The following is a 13230-nucleotide window of genomic DNA, read 5'->3' as shown; positions in this document are numbered from 1 at the left end:
TTACGAGAATCCGATGCATTGTACGTAATTACCAAAATATCTTCGTAGCAGGTTCTCAGACCTGTGTGAAGCTAGCCACAATCGTGGAATTTGAGGTTTACCTTCAAAATAAAAGGCTGATACCCCATTTCATGGACTGAAGAGCCATAGGTAAGGCTGTACAGTGCAATATGAATGTTCATTACTCACAATAGGCTGAATATTGAGGTGATTTCCCACATTTGAAGTTCCTTAGTATGACATATGACGCTATTTGTGTAAACGTCAGAATTGTAATCCTTGGATATCACTGAGTATTTTTAGTTACTGTCTTGTTGAATGTATATAATAACATTCCGACCTTGTTTAGCATTGGATTATTGCGTGATTCCACTGTTATGTTTGAATCACAATGGAGAACTTTTATTTTGAAGGCGAACAGCAAATTTCGCTATTGTGGCTAGCTTCACACAGGTGGCTCCCGGCATGGACTCTCATCAGCAGCACAGTAACCATCTACTTGCCACTGGTGACGGTTCTCAAGCGTCCATACACAAGTCCGGAGGGGACATATTCTACTCCACAATGTAGGACTATTTATCGGCCTGCAAAAATGGTAAATGTTGGGAATCGTATCATCTTGTTAGTGTACTGCTATGTCAGAGATCACAGAGTCAGGTAATCGCTGCATCAGAGAGGAGGCTGGTGTATTGAATCCCAGTAGCCTATGTAGGGCACAGCCAGGCTAAATTCGATTGTCACCTATTTCTGCCTGGTCCCGAAGATACCAAACGTTGGATGGAATGTTTGTGTTCACCGGAAAGTGATGTTGGCTGGTAGGATTTTGCTTTTAGATATGCACTGTCATATAATCTATGGTATAGTAGTTGTTTTCTATAATGTCAATGTCTCTCGTAGTGACGCACGGAGATGCAACTGATATTTTTAGTGCTAATGGCTTTCTGCGTCTTGCCCATTCATCAACAGCGCACGCGTCTATAGGAAAAGAAGACATTGATTAAAATATTGCCAATTGTAGTGGTAATGTTCAGTTTGTTCATGAGCGAAAAGCCTGTACAGCGCTCCTTGCCCTTCTGCATTGCACAGATGACGTAAAGCACCATGCTCAACCTTATTCAGTAATTCCCCAGAAACCTAGGTAGGTGGTATTACTGAGAATCAAATGATCAGCCAACATTAAACCTTATTCCCGTTAATTCACCCTCATCCTACAACCCAGTTATGCCGTCTGCTGCTGCTCACAATTACATAAGAAGTACATTGCTTGACCCACCACCTGTTGTGCAGAGGCTCTACATTATCCACTGTAGGGTAGGCGTAGTTGTGATCCCTGGCTCTCCTATGCTTTCCTGTATTGATCAATTGTACTGTGTCCTCAAATGTCCCATTGGCACAGTGACAGTAGACAACCATATCACATGGCATATCACAGACATGCCATGTCTTTGTATCTCTGAGCTGCTTTGTGCTCAGCAGGAATTTTGTCTTTGATCATACTTTTTTGCTCTATTATTGTTTGAGCTAGGCTGCTCAGCTCAGTCAGCCACAGATGTGCTGATGCTGCAATTCTGTTTGCACAACACTTGTTTCTGTACCAACTGGTCTGGTTTTGTTATGTTATTTGTTATTTTTGGCTCTTGGTTCATTGGATTTTGCCGGTGGATATTATGATTTCTGTTTATTCCCGTCTGTCTGTGGTTACCAGGGATGGGTTGTGCAGCAGTGAGATGGGCAATGGACTCACAGAATGCCCTGTGTCTGTCCTGTGAAAGGCTTCTTTATCTGTTGAAGGGCTCCTGATGGCCAGACTGGTTTACTCATCAATGGGCTCCTAACATGCAGGGCAGTCAGGGCCACAACAAACAGTAGGCCTACAACATCCCCCCCCCCCCCCCCCCCCCCCAAAAAAAAAACAACACTTTATTATCTTATGATGAATGTGTTTTTTTAATACACAGCTTGAGACCATGACACAGGATTATGTCCTTGCCCAGGGATTAAAAGTGGTATCTGGTGGGTAGAGGAAATGTCAACAAAATGGATTGCTGTTCTATGTTCGTTTTTAACGGATTATCTCCTGTCTATGTCCATTCTGTTTTCTCTATCTTTGTACATTATGTATTGTACAGTCCAACTGTAAGCCATCTTCCTAGACTTCATCTTGGAGCCAGCAGCAGAGCGATAGTGGTGGTCCACACCCATGTCACTCCCTCCCAGTCGGAAGCCCTCTGCAGGTCAGCGCAGGTACTGCTGCTGCCTTCTCTCACTATTATTTTTTTGCTGTGTGATGATCCCAAGTGATGATGTATGAAAATGTTAGGGTAATATAGTTCCACATGTATAGTGAGTGAGTTTTCGGAAGCAATCCATTGATTTTGTTTGTTTTCTTAATGTTTTTGACTGAAGATAAGAGTCTCATCAATGTGTAACATTAACGTAGCCTCTCTGTTACAGGCGGTCAGTGGCTACTAGCAGTGGGCGCCATTCCCATAGCAATGCCTCCAATACCAACACTTACCCCACCAACACTTATCCTGGCAGGGCTAGTGAGGGCAGTCCTACAGCCCGGACATACCCTGGCACACCCAGGTAAGACACAGCATCTGTACATCATACGCAAGACACAAGCAAACATAGTTTTGTTTTAGGAATTTGTTTTTTTTTAAGGTTGAGCCCAAAATATCATGCAATAAAAATGATTCAGAAGAATACCAAGCAAATGTTTTCAGAAAAAGGTGTAGCATCTGCCTTGCAATAAAAGGGGGGGAAAGCATTTCATGTAGTTTTGAGATTCATAATTTATTTTAAAAACCGAAAGACCCCACTGATATCTTCTAGCCTCTTCCTCAGCCTCTGTTATGATGGCAGTTTTTATCTGATGATTGATCTCTGATGCAAAACTGGTAATCACTATACACTCTCCTTCACACCCCTATGCAAACCCAGGTGTCAGAAGAAGCACACCACCTGCAGTGATAACCATGGGATCTGTCCCCCCACACCAGAGCAGTACCTCACACCCCTGCAGCAGAAGGAGGTGTGTATCAGACACCTGCGAGCCAGGCTAAGGGAGAATGTTGAGATACTGCAGCACAGGTGAGTCCGGAGGGATGCGTTGTGACAAGCAGAATGTTCCTGATCAATGTGATACTTCAGATCTAATGGCCAATAGAAGTGTCTCATTCACAACCCAGCTCTTGGGTTGCATTTAACCACACTATGACTCCAAAAATAGCAACATCAATAACGGTCTTCCATTTCACTACAGAAACTGGGATTGTATCTCAGACTTCTCATGCCTCTCAAGGCAAACCACACATTGATTACTTTTCCTTGGGAAGCCCTCATATTCTCAAACCCCTCCCCCTCTCTCCTTCTCTCTCTCAGGGACAGTGAGATAACTGAGATGAGGACCCAGCTGTGTCGGATGCAAGAGGACTGGATAGAGGAGGAGTGTCATCGTGTGGAGGCCCAGCTTGCTCTAAAGGAGGCGCGCAGGGAGATCCAGCACCTACATGAGGTTGTGGAGACAGTACGATCAAATCTCGGCACCCCAGAAAAATCCCCCCACAACCAAAAGCCATACCTTTCACCGCAGGGACCCAGACCAGTCAAGTCCCGCTCATGTGGTTGCTCCCCAGCCAGCACCATGAACCGCAGCACCACCTACACCCGGCTGAGCAGTGAGGGCCTGCATCTGGACCGCAACGGAAACGTCCCAGGGCCTGACCTGCGTGCAGCGGCACGGGCAGAAGGGGGACGGACCCACCTGCTCCTGGAAGCAGCCCTTCTGTCAGAACAAAACCCAGTCGGCTCCGCCCGTGGCCCCTTCTCCTCCACCATGCCACACTCCTCCACCTACGAGAGACTGTACAGCGGGGGGGCTGTCCTGCCCGTCTCCCACTCCTGCCATTCCCTAGGTAACAGCTGCAGATGCAGCGGACACACCTGCCTCCCGCATCACCACCTCTTCCTGCACCTCCCTCAGGAGGAGCCCCCGGCTGCAATGGCAGCGGCTGCTGCAGACCCCGTGACAGATGTGAAACCAGAGGTCCGATCCCAGGCCTGCAGCCCCACCATGACCTGGGTCTCAGAGGAAGGAGGGGGAGAAGAGCTAAGCATCATCTCCCTGGCAACAACCGACATCACCCCAGCCTACTCTGAACAACAACCGTTTCCTCCCTTCTTGTCTTCCTCCCCTCCTCCCCAGCTCTCCTACAACCTAGAACCACTGCCTCCAGATGGCCCAGTGGAGATGACAATAATGCCAACAGTGGCCCAAACCTGCCAGCCCAAGCCTGTGTCATTGTATTCACTAGAGAGGCAAGGGAGTGTGACAGTGGTGGAGAAGGAGGAGGCTGTTGAAGTTGAAGGTGAAATTGTTGTGGAAGGGGAAGAGGGCGAGGAGGGGGCTCCCCAGCGGAACTTCTGGAGCCGATACTTCCTGGTGGACCTGTTGGCGGTGGCCATGCCGGTAGTGCCGACAGTGGCCTGGCTGTGCCATGGGGCCCCTCGGGAGGTCATGCCTGTCTACCACATTGGCTCTCTGCTACGGGGTTGCTGCGCTGTGGCCCTTCACTCTCTGCGACGCAGGGGATGTGGCCGGGGCCATGAACCCACAAGCATGAATGGGGCGACCGATATCTGACAACTTTACTCTTTAGCCTCCTGACTCCCCTCACAGTAACCATGCAACCCCAACCTCTTACGAGCCACAGCCACAAAGGCAATTATACCGACTTTGATTTGGACTTAAACTCCTATTGCTTTTTATTCTCCACCCACCACGTCTGATTTGAGGATGAACTTGAGATTTACATTATCCGATTGTATTGCAGTTGACCTTTGTGAATTTTGTTTATTGGTTACAGCAGACAGGAATTAGGCGAATTGTATAGTTCAAGCCTGTTTCTGTTAGATTTGTAATCATGCCTTGCTATCAAAGAAAATCTAATGCAATAGTGATTTGATGGGGAATGCATGAGCCTGCTTAAATTGACTTTTTGACACAGGTCTACAGTGTCTCCTGTAACTGTACATTGCATGTAACCCTGAGAAATGTTCAGCCTTTTGCCATTACCTCACTTTGAACAGATTTACTACATTTGAACCTTGAAGACTTTAATGTATGCTCCATGAATCTTCTAGCGTTGTCTTTGAAATTGGGGTGAATATGGTTCATCTTGTTAGAAGCATCAGCAACATTTTATTTTAGTTTCTAGAGCTAAGTGAATGAGGGATCTGAGTAGGAGTTCTAGTTGAATGTCTTTGAATTATTTTTGCACAACGACTGAGAGATAGAGAATCTATTACATTTCAGGGATCCAAAGTTTATCTTCTGGTTTCATTAATTTTTATTTAGTCCAAGGATAAGATAAACATTCTGAATAAGACTAGCACCGTCACTATCCATGCAAATGCTGAATGCCAGTGCAAGTCATAAAAAATGCAGGCTAGGTATTTATTAAGGCACATATACCATTTACTAAATTTCGCAATTTACAATATTAAGAATATGATCAATAGTTTGCCTAGATATTTGTTTCAAACATTGCATTTTTTCCCCACCTTTGGGACTATACTGTACTACTTTAAGTTTGTAGTGAATTTGCATGTCATCAAAACATTAACCATGCCAGTCTTCTTTTGAGCCACATCGTGCCGCTAAAGCTACATTGACGACAATTATTCAAATTCAGTAGTCAATATCAATGAGAAAAAGCAATGATGGAATGTCTTTACTTGGGTTGATAAATTGCACAAAAAGCTGTAGAATGCAAAGTGTAAATAGCTCTGGATGTATTTCCTCTTCCCTTTGAAAATAAACTGAAAGTTGCCTTTGTCTGTGTGTCATCTATTGAAGTGTGCTCTGAGAGAATTAGAGACGCATTAGAGATGCCTGGGAATCAATATGAAATAAAAATACATTAGGGATGAGGAACAATTGTTTTCAACCAATGGGGTGAGAGTTGACTCATTGTGTGTTTGGGGAAATTTAACCTTACAGATGCATAGCTTGCTGAACAAGTTCCTTCAAATATGCTTTTAGCACTTCACTAATCCTCTGAAAACAAAATCATGCAACTTCACAAATCTTATGGTACAATTATGGAATAATACTGAATGATATTTGGCCCAAAACAAAGGGTCTCTATTTTGCATTCCCTTGTGATTACTAATGGTGTTCAAATATGCCCTCAGCACTTCTCAGAACAACACTAGAAATAATTGGTATACAGTTGTCAGATACTGTGCAGCATTAAATCAATGATACAAGAAAAATTATCCTAGTTAGAGAACAAGGTCAAGCCTACTGGGGGATAAAGGGTGATCATTTTGTTGAAACATACCATAGAAAATTCACCCATTTTGTCACTCGAGAGGACAACTACACCTGCCGGCATGCGAGTTCTGCACTACAACAATGACCATCTTTAATTACACATGTAATATTTGGCCTTACCAACAGTATGTGCCACGCTTGTCTGTCTACACAGTGTTTAATTCAGAAAGTTAACATGACTGGGAAAAATATTAACCAAATCATTAAAAAATTAATTTAAAATGAAAATTCCACCCCAAAAAACTATTTAGATAGTCCATTGTTGGTAGTCCCAAAATATTTTGAATGTCAGCAATCATACCAGCAGTATTTATGTATTTTGAAAGTTATCTCAAAAACTTGATTGCTGACTTGGAAAACATTTTGGGTGGTTCTCATTTCAGTAAACTTCTGCAATCCAATTACATTAATCCAATCCATTTGGGGAGTCATTTATTCATAGTTTTTTTCTCAATTATCATGTCCACAATAACACATTTTCTGAAAAGCAAGGCCACTCAGAGCCACAAGAATGAGATCAAATTGAATATTTGTATAATGATACTTTATCCAAAATTGTGTCAGTACCTACCCCTGATGGCAGGTATGACTTACAAATTTCACAACAAAAAAGACCATAAAAACATACATAACAATAAAATGACATCTGAAAGGTATGGCCTATGACTTGTTAGGGTGTTCTACTACAAGATATATCAAGAATAATGTATTTTAAGCAAGTGACACATTTGAATATAAATGGAAAGGAGAGTGAAGTGGTGAAGCTGTAGATGCGAGTCTTTTACAGGAGTCAAGTGCATTTATCTTCCTTTTGCCTTTTCATCCATGTTCCCGAGATAGGAGTCAACCTGTAGAAGGGGACAGGGATGCAATTCTGTGGTTAACAGAACAGACACGCCCGAGGGGATTATGGGAGATGAGCACCAAAGCTTGTTAAACACACCAATGAGCACTTAAGCTCATACAACTATAATGTACTCCCAACAATGTAGTAGTGCACTTTGAACAGGCTATTTGTCTGCAGAATTGTCTCACCCTGAAAATCTGAGTGGAATTAAACATGTAGTAAGTGCACACAAACATCACTCCAGGCCCATCAGCTCCACGTCAAAGATGAGGGTAGAGTTGGGTGGGATGATACCAGGGTGCCCTTTGCTGCCATAGGCAAAGTCCGGCGTGCAGGTCAGAGTTGCCCTCTGGCCCACACTCATCTGTGGGGAAGGTGAAACAAAAAGAGAGGTCATAGTATTATTGTCGAGACACCGCTAATATAACCCTATAATGGCTTGTGTCCTTGCAAATCACCCACAAGCCAATTTTTGATTTTCTAAATTATTGAAACAAGTGGTGCAATCGTACAAGAGAATAATGGAGATATCTAATGCAAACACACCCAGGAGACCCTTCTTACCTGGCCAACCCCCTCCTCCCAGCCACGGATCACCTCCTGCTTGCCAATCTTGAACTTGAAAGGCTTGCCTCTGTCCCGGGAAGAGTCAAACTTGGTTCCATCAGTCAGTGAGCCTGCGATAGGATTGAGAGAAGATAAACGTTAGTTACACTTGACGAGTTAAATCAAATTAAATAAATACAGCCGTGTACCTAAATTACATTCTGTCCCCTCCCAAATTGCTAGCTAGCATCCATGGATTAAAATATTTAATTACAGTCCACTGGACAAACATTATCGGCTTCTGGCTAACTAGCCAACTTATTTGCTAAAGATACATTCATCTTAATTAAATCCATTCTCACGGATTTGAGAAAACTGTCAATTAGCTAGCAAGTAGTAGTATGGCAACTAGCTACAAACGTTAGCTTAGCTAGGGTGTAACAACTACTTTAACCGTAGAAAATACTTTATTTAATTAGCCAAACAAATATTCGAACTAATTGTTAGTTATGAGAGATAATATCCGCTTGGCAGATTACACACATTATAAAAATAACGTACTTTGTTACCGAAGCAAGTGGATAACTGACAATAGCTAGCTAAGCTATCAAGCTAGTGGCTAGCTTGCTGACTCACCGACATAATGCACAACGCATGTCTGTCCTTTTTTGGGAAATGTCTGTCCTAAAGGATGGAAGAAATTGAAAGAATTAGCTATGTATTGTGTTAACGACTTAATATTTTGAATTTAGCAACATCCTCTTGACTAATGTAATCATATTTACAGTTTTTTCCTTACCATCACCCGGGGTTATGGTCTCGATTTCTACTCCCATTTTACTCTCCGACGCACTACAATGCAAACGGAAACTGGAAGTCAAGCTCATTGAATTCAAGAAAGGGGGGGGGGGCAATATAAAATGGCCAATACCAGTTATATGACGAGAATTCGTGTATGCCTACTTGGTCATATTTTAGTCGCATATACATTGATGTAGTGGCATTTTTCAAGGGAGATGATGATAACATAAAAATAACAACTGGTTGACAATCAAACATTTCTAGAAAGATACAATAATTAAAGTTGATGTCATTAACCACGTTTGCAATCTAGTTATGCGAGTAGTCATACCATTAAAAAAAAGATGAATAAGACAACCGTGATGCAAACATGACGTTTGTTATAAGTGCCAACAGATAACTTGTACGTTCGACATCTTTTTGTGTCGGTAAAATGTATTATGAAAGAAAAAGGCGGTGGAAACGCCTTTATGCGCAAATATTGATATAATAACCATAATTTTGAAGTAAACTTGGAGTCACGCGATGATTTCATAGATAGAACAGATATCCCACCGGATGTATTAGTGTGAAGCATCCGGTTGGCGTTTCTACTCACTACCAAATATGGTGATGAGATGAAGCTCTGTAGCCGGCAGTAGGAGTAGATGGAGCAATATGGATTTCTGCCGACATTTTCTCAATGATTAAACATTTGATCTCAATACCGTTTTCTGTTCCCAAAACTATAATCTGTTACGAACAGAGTGGACTAAGTTTTGTAGATTTTACACTTTGCCCAAGTAACCAAAAAAAAGTTGTTTAGGGGTGCAAAGGCAAATTGATTTATTGCACATGTGCACTTCATGGAGTAGGCGTTATACAACGGAAATATGCAAACATCTTGCTAGCTAGTGCTTGGCTCTGCACCCCTCCTTGCTTGTCCTGCCCACTATGACTCATTTGTTCCCATTAGAAACAATAGGCTGTGGTCTATCTTGTGTTAGTCATTAAAAATATTTTATGATATGGTGAGTGGTCCTCCCACTACAACTTGGGAAACAGTGCAGTTTCTTCTTCTTCTCTGGTATAATGGTGTTTGCAACAATTGGATGTGCATTCCGAAGCCAAGCTTCGGAGAATAAGAATCCCAAGGGAAATAATGTGGGGTATTTTTTTTTATGTGGGGTATTAATATCTTGACTCATCCTGCCACCAGGTGGAAGGATATGTCATTGAGTGACTAGCATCGTCTCTCAAGTGAAATAGAACAGAAGATGTGTGCTCCGAAGATCAATACAGGTTACTTCTGACTTCGGTAGATCCAGTCTTCTGTTCTATTTCACTTGAGAGACTATGCTAGTCACTCAATGAAATATCATTCCGCCTGGTGGCAGGATGAATCAAGGTATTAATATCAGAGTAATTCCGTGCCACGGGTGTGATGCGCCCCATCCCCTATAAATACCTGGGCGCATAGCATCACTTCCTATTTTCTTCCCTTGGCTACGCAGGTGAGCGAGAATTGGATTTAGAAGACTAGTTTTCCTTGAATGTGTAGAGTATGCTACATTTTGGGCGAAGCTTGCTCCACCCAACAGTTCTCTGCAGTGTTTTGTCTTATAAGCTTTTTCTTACAGGTCGACACCATGCTATGAATTAGGGTGAACTGGTTGGTCCAACCTGTTCACGGGCGCAAATCTTGTCTGTGTCTTGTCTGTCCGCCGGTTTGCCTCCCAGCTAATTGCATTACCTGTTGGTTATTAGCTTCAGCTGGATGCTAGCCTCTTCTCTCAGAATATTGAGTCTGGGTACTGCACCTACCCAGGCTAATGTCCAGGCTTTGCATCCTAGCTAGCATACTCTCTTACTGGCTCGAGCTGCAGCTGTTGCCGGAGTGAGATTCAGAGCATCTGTTCATAGGACCTATTCTCACACAGTCTGTTACTCTCTCAGTGTAATTGGCTCCTCACATCCATACCTTTTGGGGATTGTGAGTGGAATTTCCCAAATATATTCTGATATCCATAGAAGATATTATTACTTAATTAACATATTGCCCTGAGAAGAGAACTACTTTATACTTACACCTGGTATAGTATTAAAGGAGTGTAATGCAGATTATCTGTTCTATAAGACATATCTGTATTTCTGACTTTTGTCTAGACAGGGAGAAGATTATACATGCCATACTACTGTGATAAATGCAATGCTGGCTTGGCTTCGGTTGATGCCCATTCCACCTGTATGATGTGCCTAGGCTTAGATCATGCCATTCAGGTTGTGGATTCCCCCTTCAGCTGCATGTATTGTGCTCCTCTAGGCCCACGGCTATGTGAAGCACGATTAGCTACGATGAAGGAGACAAATGCTAGAGGCTCCGGGAGCGGACTCAAGCGTTAACAACCCTCCTCGGCAGCGGGCCCGCCGACCTTCGCAGCTCCACTCTCTCAGCCTGACAGGCTCTGTTGAAGACTTAAGACAGGATCCTGATGCTATCTCCATCTTTGCTGGTAATGACATAACAAAGAGAGACCTCTGAGGCTGGTTCTGGGTCAGCGAACCATGGCTCAGAGAGGGCTGAGAGTGAAGCCCCCTCTTCATCAGCTGATCTGCAGGAGCTCATCTCTAGGATTCTGAAAGCTCTGGATATTAATCCAGACCCTAACAGAAGCCCAGGCAGAGTGTACATTCCTCATTGCCCCAAGTACTCCAATGAGCTGCATCAAACTTGGGCTAAGGCTAACTCAAGCCAGTGCAAGCCTTGGACATTCATGGCTTCGCCCGAGGAATTGGTACTGGACCAGTACCCAGTCATGGACCCCATTGTTGCGATCATGGTCCTCCCAGACAAGGAGATTATTGGTAAGTCTCCCCGCTGTCCTCATCGGGCTGCTGATGACAACTTAAAGGACAACTTCTGGCCATGGTGGCTCGCCTCATGAATACAACCACTCTGCTGCAGGCATACCTGCATGGTCTGATAGCTCGCCTGTCCACCGACGGTGACCCTGAGCTGACAGCTGAAATGACTCCGGTGTCCACATTCCTCTCCCTCTTAAATGTTGAGATGTCACGTGCTAATGGCAAAGCCGGGTATACGGTCATCTCGTCATGCAGACCGCTTTGGCTCTCACAGACAGATGTCAGCCTCCGTGAAGAAGGGCACCAAGTATTACTTTTCGGCCTTTCCCTGGTACCAAGAGCATTCACAAAATGCATGGATGTCGCTATAGCACCCATAACATCAAAGGGGATGATGGTACTAAATGACCTAGACCAGTGGTTCCCAAACTGTTTATAGTCCCGTACCCCTTCAAACATTCAACCTCCTGCTGCATACCCCCCTTAGCACCAGGGTCAGCGCACTCTCAAATGTTGTTTTTTGCCATCATTGTAAGCCTGCCACAAACACACACTATGCAATACATTTATTTAACATAAGAATGAGTGTGAGTTTTTGTCACAACCCGGCTTGTGGGAAGTAAAGTCCATTAATAACATTATAATAATAATCAATAATTTTGCTCTTTATTTAGCCATCTTACATATAACACTTTATTTGTTAATCTAAAATTGTGAATAACTCACCACAGGTTAATGAGAAGGGTGTGCTTGAAAGGATGCACTTAACTCTGCAATGTTGGGTTGTATTGGAGAAAGTCTCAGTCTTATATCATGTTCCACACACAGTCTGTATTTAGTTTTCATGCTAGTGAGGGCCGAGAATCCACTCTCACATAGGTATGTGGTTGCAAAGGGCATCCGTGTCTTAACAGCATGACTTGCCAAGGCAGGATACTTTGAGTGCAGCCCAATCCAGAAATCTGGCAGTGGCTTCTGATTAAATTCAATTTTCACAGAACCGCTTGTTGCAATTTCGATGAGGCTCTCTTGTTCAGATATCGGACTGGTGGACTGGAGTGGACTGGAGGCAGGGCATGAAAGGGATAACGAATCCAGTTGTTTGTGTCATCCATTTTGGGAAAGTACCTGCGTAATTGCGCACCCAACTCACGCAGGTGCTTCGTGATATCACATTTGACATTGTCCGTAAGCTTGAGTTAATTTGCAGACATAAACCATACAATAATGGAAAGAGTGTTTCCCTTGTTAATGCAGACAGAGAAGAGCTCCAACTTCTTAATCATAGCCTCAATTTTGTCCCGCACATTGAATATACTTGTGAAGAGTCCCTCTAGTCCTAGATTCAGATCATTCAGGTGAGAAAAAACATCACCCAGATAGGCCAGTCGTGTGAGAAACTTGTCATCATGCAAGTGGCCAGACAAGTGAAAAACATCACCCAGACAGGCCAGTCGTGTGAGAAACTCGTCATCATGCAAGCGGCCAGACAAGTGAAAAACATCACCCAGAGAGGCCAGTCGTGTGAGAAACTCGTCATCATGCAAGCGGCCAGACAAGTGAAAATTATGGTAGGTAAAGAAAACTTTAAGCTCGTCTCTCAATTTAAAAAAGACTGGTCAATACTTTGCCCCTTGATAACCAGCGAGCTTCTGTATGTTGTAAAAGCATTACATGGTCGCTGCCCATATCACTGCATAGCAAAGAATACATAAAGAATACATGAGAGTTCAGGGGCCTTGCTTTAACAAAGTTAACCATTTTCACTGGAGTGTCCAAACGTCTTTCAAGCTGTCAGGCATTCCTTTGGCAACAAGAGGCTCTCGGTGGATGCTGCAGTGTACTCAAG

General features: G+C 43.4%; 2 protein-coding genes across 3 annotated transcripts; one reads left to right on the top strand and one right to left on the bottom strand.

The window, feature by feature from the left end:
• The first annotated feature begins 454 nt into the window (after positions 1 to 454).
• On the top strand, positions 455 to 6855 carry LOC110532498 (syntaphilin-like). Of its 2 annotated transcripts, XM_021616457.2 has the most exons (5): positions 455 to 595; positions 2130 to 2244; positions 2455 to 2589; positions 2947 to 3096; positions 3388 to 6855. In XM_021616457.2, exons 2-5 carry the CDS (start codon positions 2201 to 2203, stop codon positions 4646 to 4648), a joined length of 1590 nt encoding a protein of 529 aa, XP_021472132.1. In that variant the 5' UTR covers positions 455 to 595; positions 2130 to 2200; the 3' UTR covers positions 4649 to 6855. The 2 variants fall into 2 exon arrangements, with proteins under 2 accessions (XP_021472132.1, XP_021472134.1); XM_021616459.2 differs by lacking the exon at positions 455 to 595 and having other exon boundaries at positions 2947 to 3037.
• On the bottom strand, positions 6745 to 8582 carry fkb1a (FK506-binding protein 1A). Its single transcript, NM_001160652.1, has 5 exons — positions 8536 to 8582; positions 8373 to 8420; positions 7755 to 7867; positions 7379 to 7554; positions 6745 to 7191 (listed from the first exon to the last, which is right to left on the bottom strand). The coding sequence occupies exons 1-4, from the start codon at positions 8570 to 8572 to the stop codon at positions 7426 to 7428; spliced, it is 327 nt and encodes a 108-aa protein (NP_001154124.1). The 5' UTR covers positions 8573 to 8582; the 3' UTR covers positions 6745 to 7191; positions 7379 to 7425.
• Positions 8583 to 13230: the final 4648 nt, after the last annotated feature.

This window comes from Oncorhynchus mykiss, chromosome 9 (assembly GCF_013265735.2).
Source record: "Oncorhynchus mykiss isolate Arlee chromosome 9, USDA_OmykA_1.1, whole genome shotgun sequence".
Taxonomy (NCBI): Eukaryota; Metazoa; Chordata; class Actinopteri; order Salmoniformes; family Salmonidae; genus Oncorhynchus; species Oncorhynchus mykiss.
This window is presented reverse-complemented; position numbering and strand designations above follow the sequence as displayed.

What these genes read in the sequence shown, in the direction of transcription:
- LOC110532498 (XM_021616457.2), top strand. Translation starts at nt 2,201, where the DNA reads ATGTCACTCCCTCCCAGTCGGAAGCCCTCTGCAGGTCAGCGCAG. An exon ending in CCCTCTGCAGGTCAGCGCAG is followed by an intron (nt 2,245 to 2,454) that starts GTACTGCTGCTG and finishes TCTCTGTTACAG; the next exon opens with GCGGTCAGTGGCTACTAGCA. An exon ending in ACATACCCTGGCACACCCAG is followed by an intron (nt 2,590 to 2,946) that starts GTAAGACACAGC and finishes ATGCAAACCCAG; the next exon opens with GTGTCAGAAGAAGCACACCA.
- fkb1a (NM_001160652.1), bottom strand. Translation starts at nt 8,572, where the DNA reads ATGGGAGTAGAAATCGAGACCATAACCCCGGGTGATG. An exon ending in GACCATAACCCCGGGTGATG is followed by an intron (nt 8,421 to 8,535) that starts GTAAGGAAAAAA and finishes TCCATCCTTTAG; the next exon opens with GACAGACATTTCCCAAAAAA. An exon ending in GGGAGGAGGGGGTTGGCCAG is followed by an intron (nt 7,555 to 7,754) that starts GTAAGAAGGGTC and finishes CCTTCCCCACAG; the next exon opens with ATGAGTGTGGGCCAGAGGGC.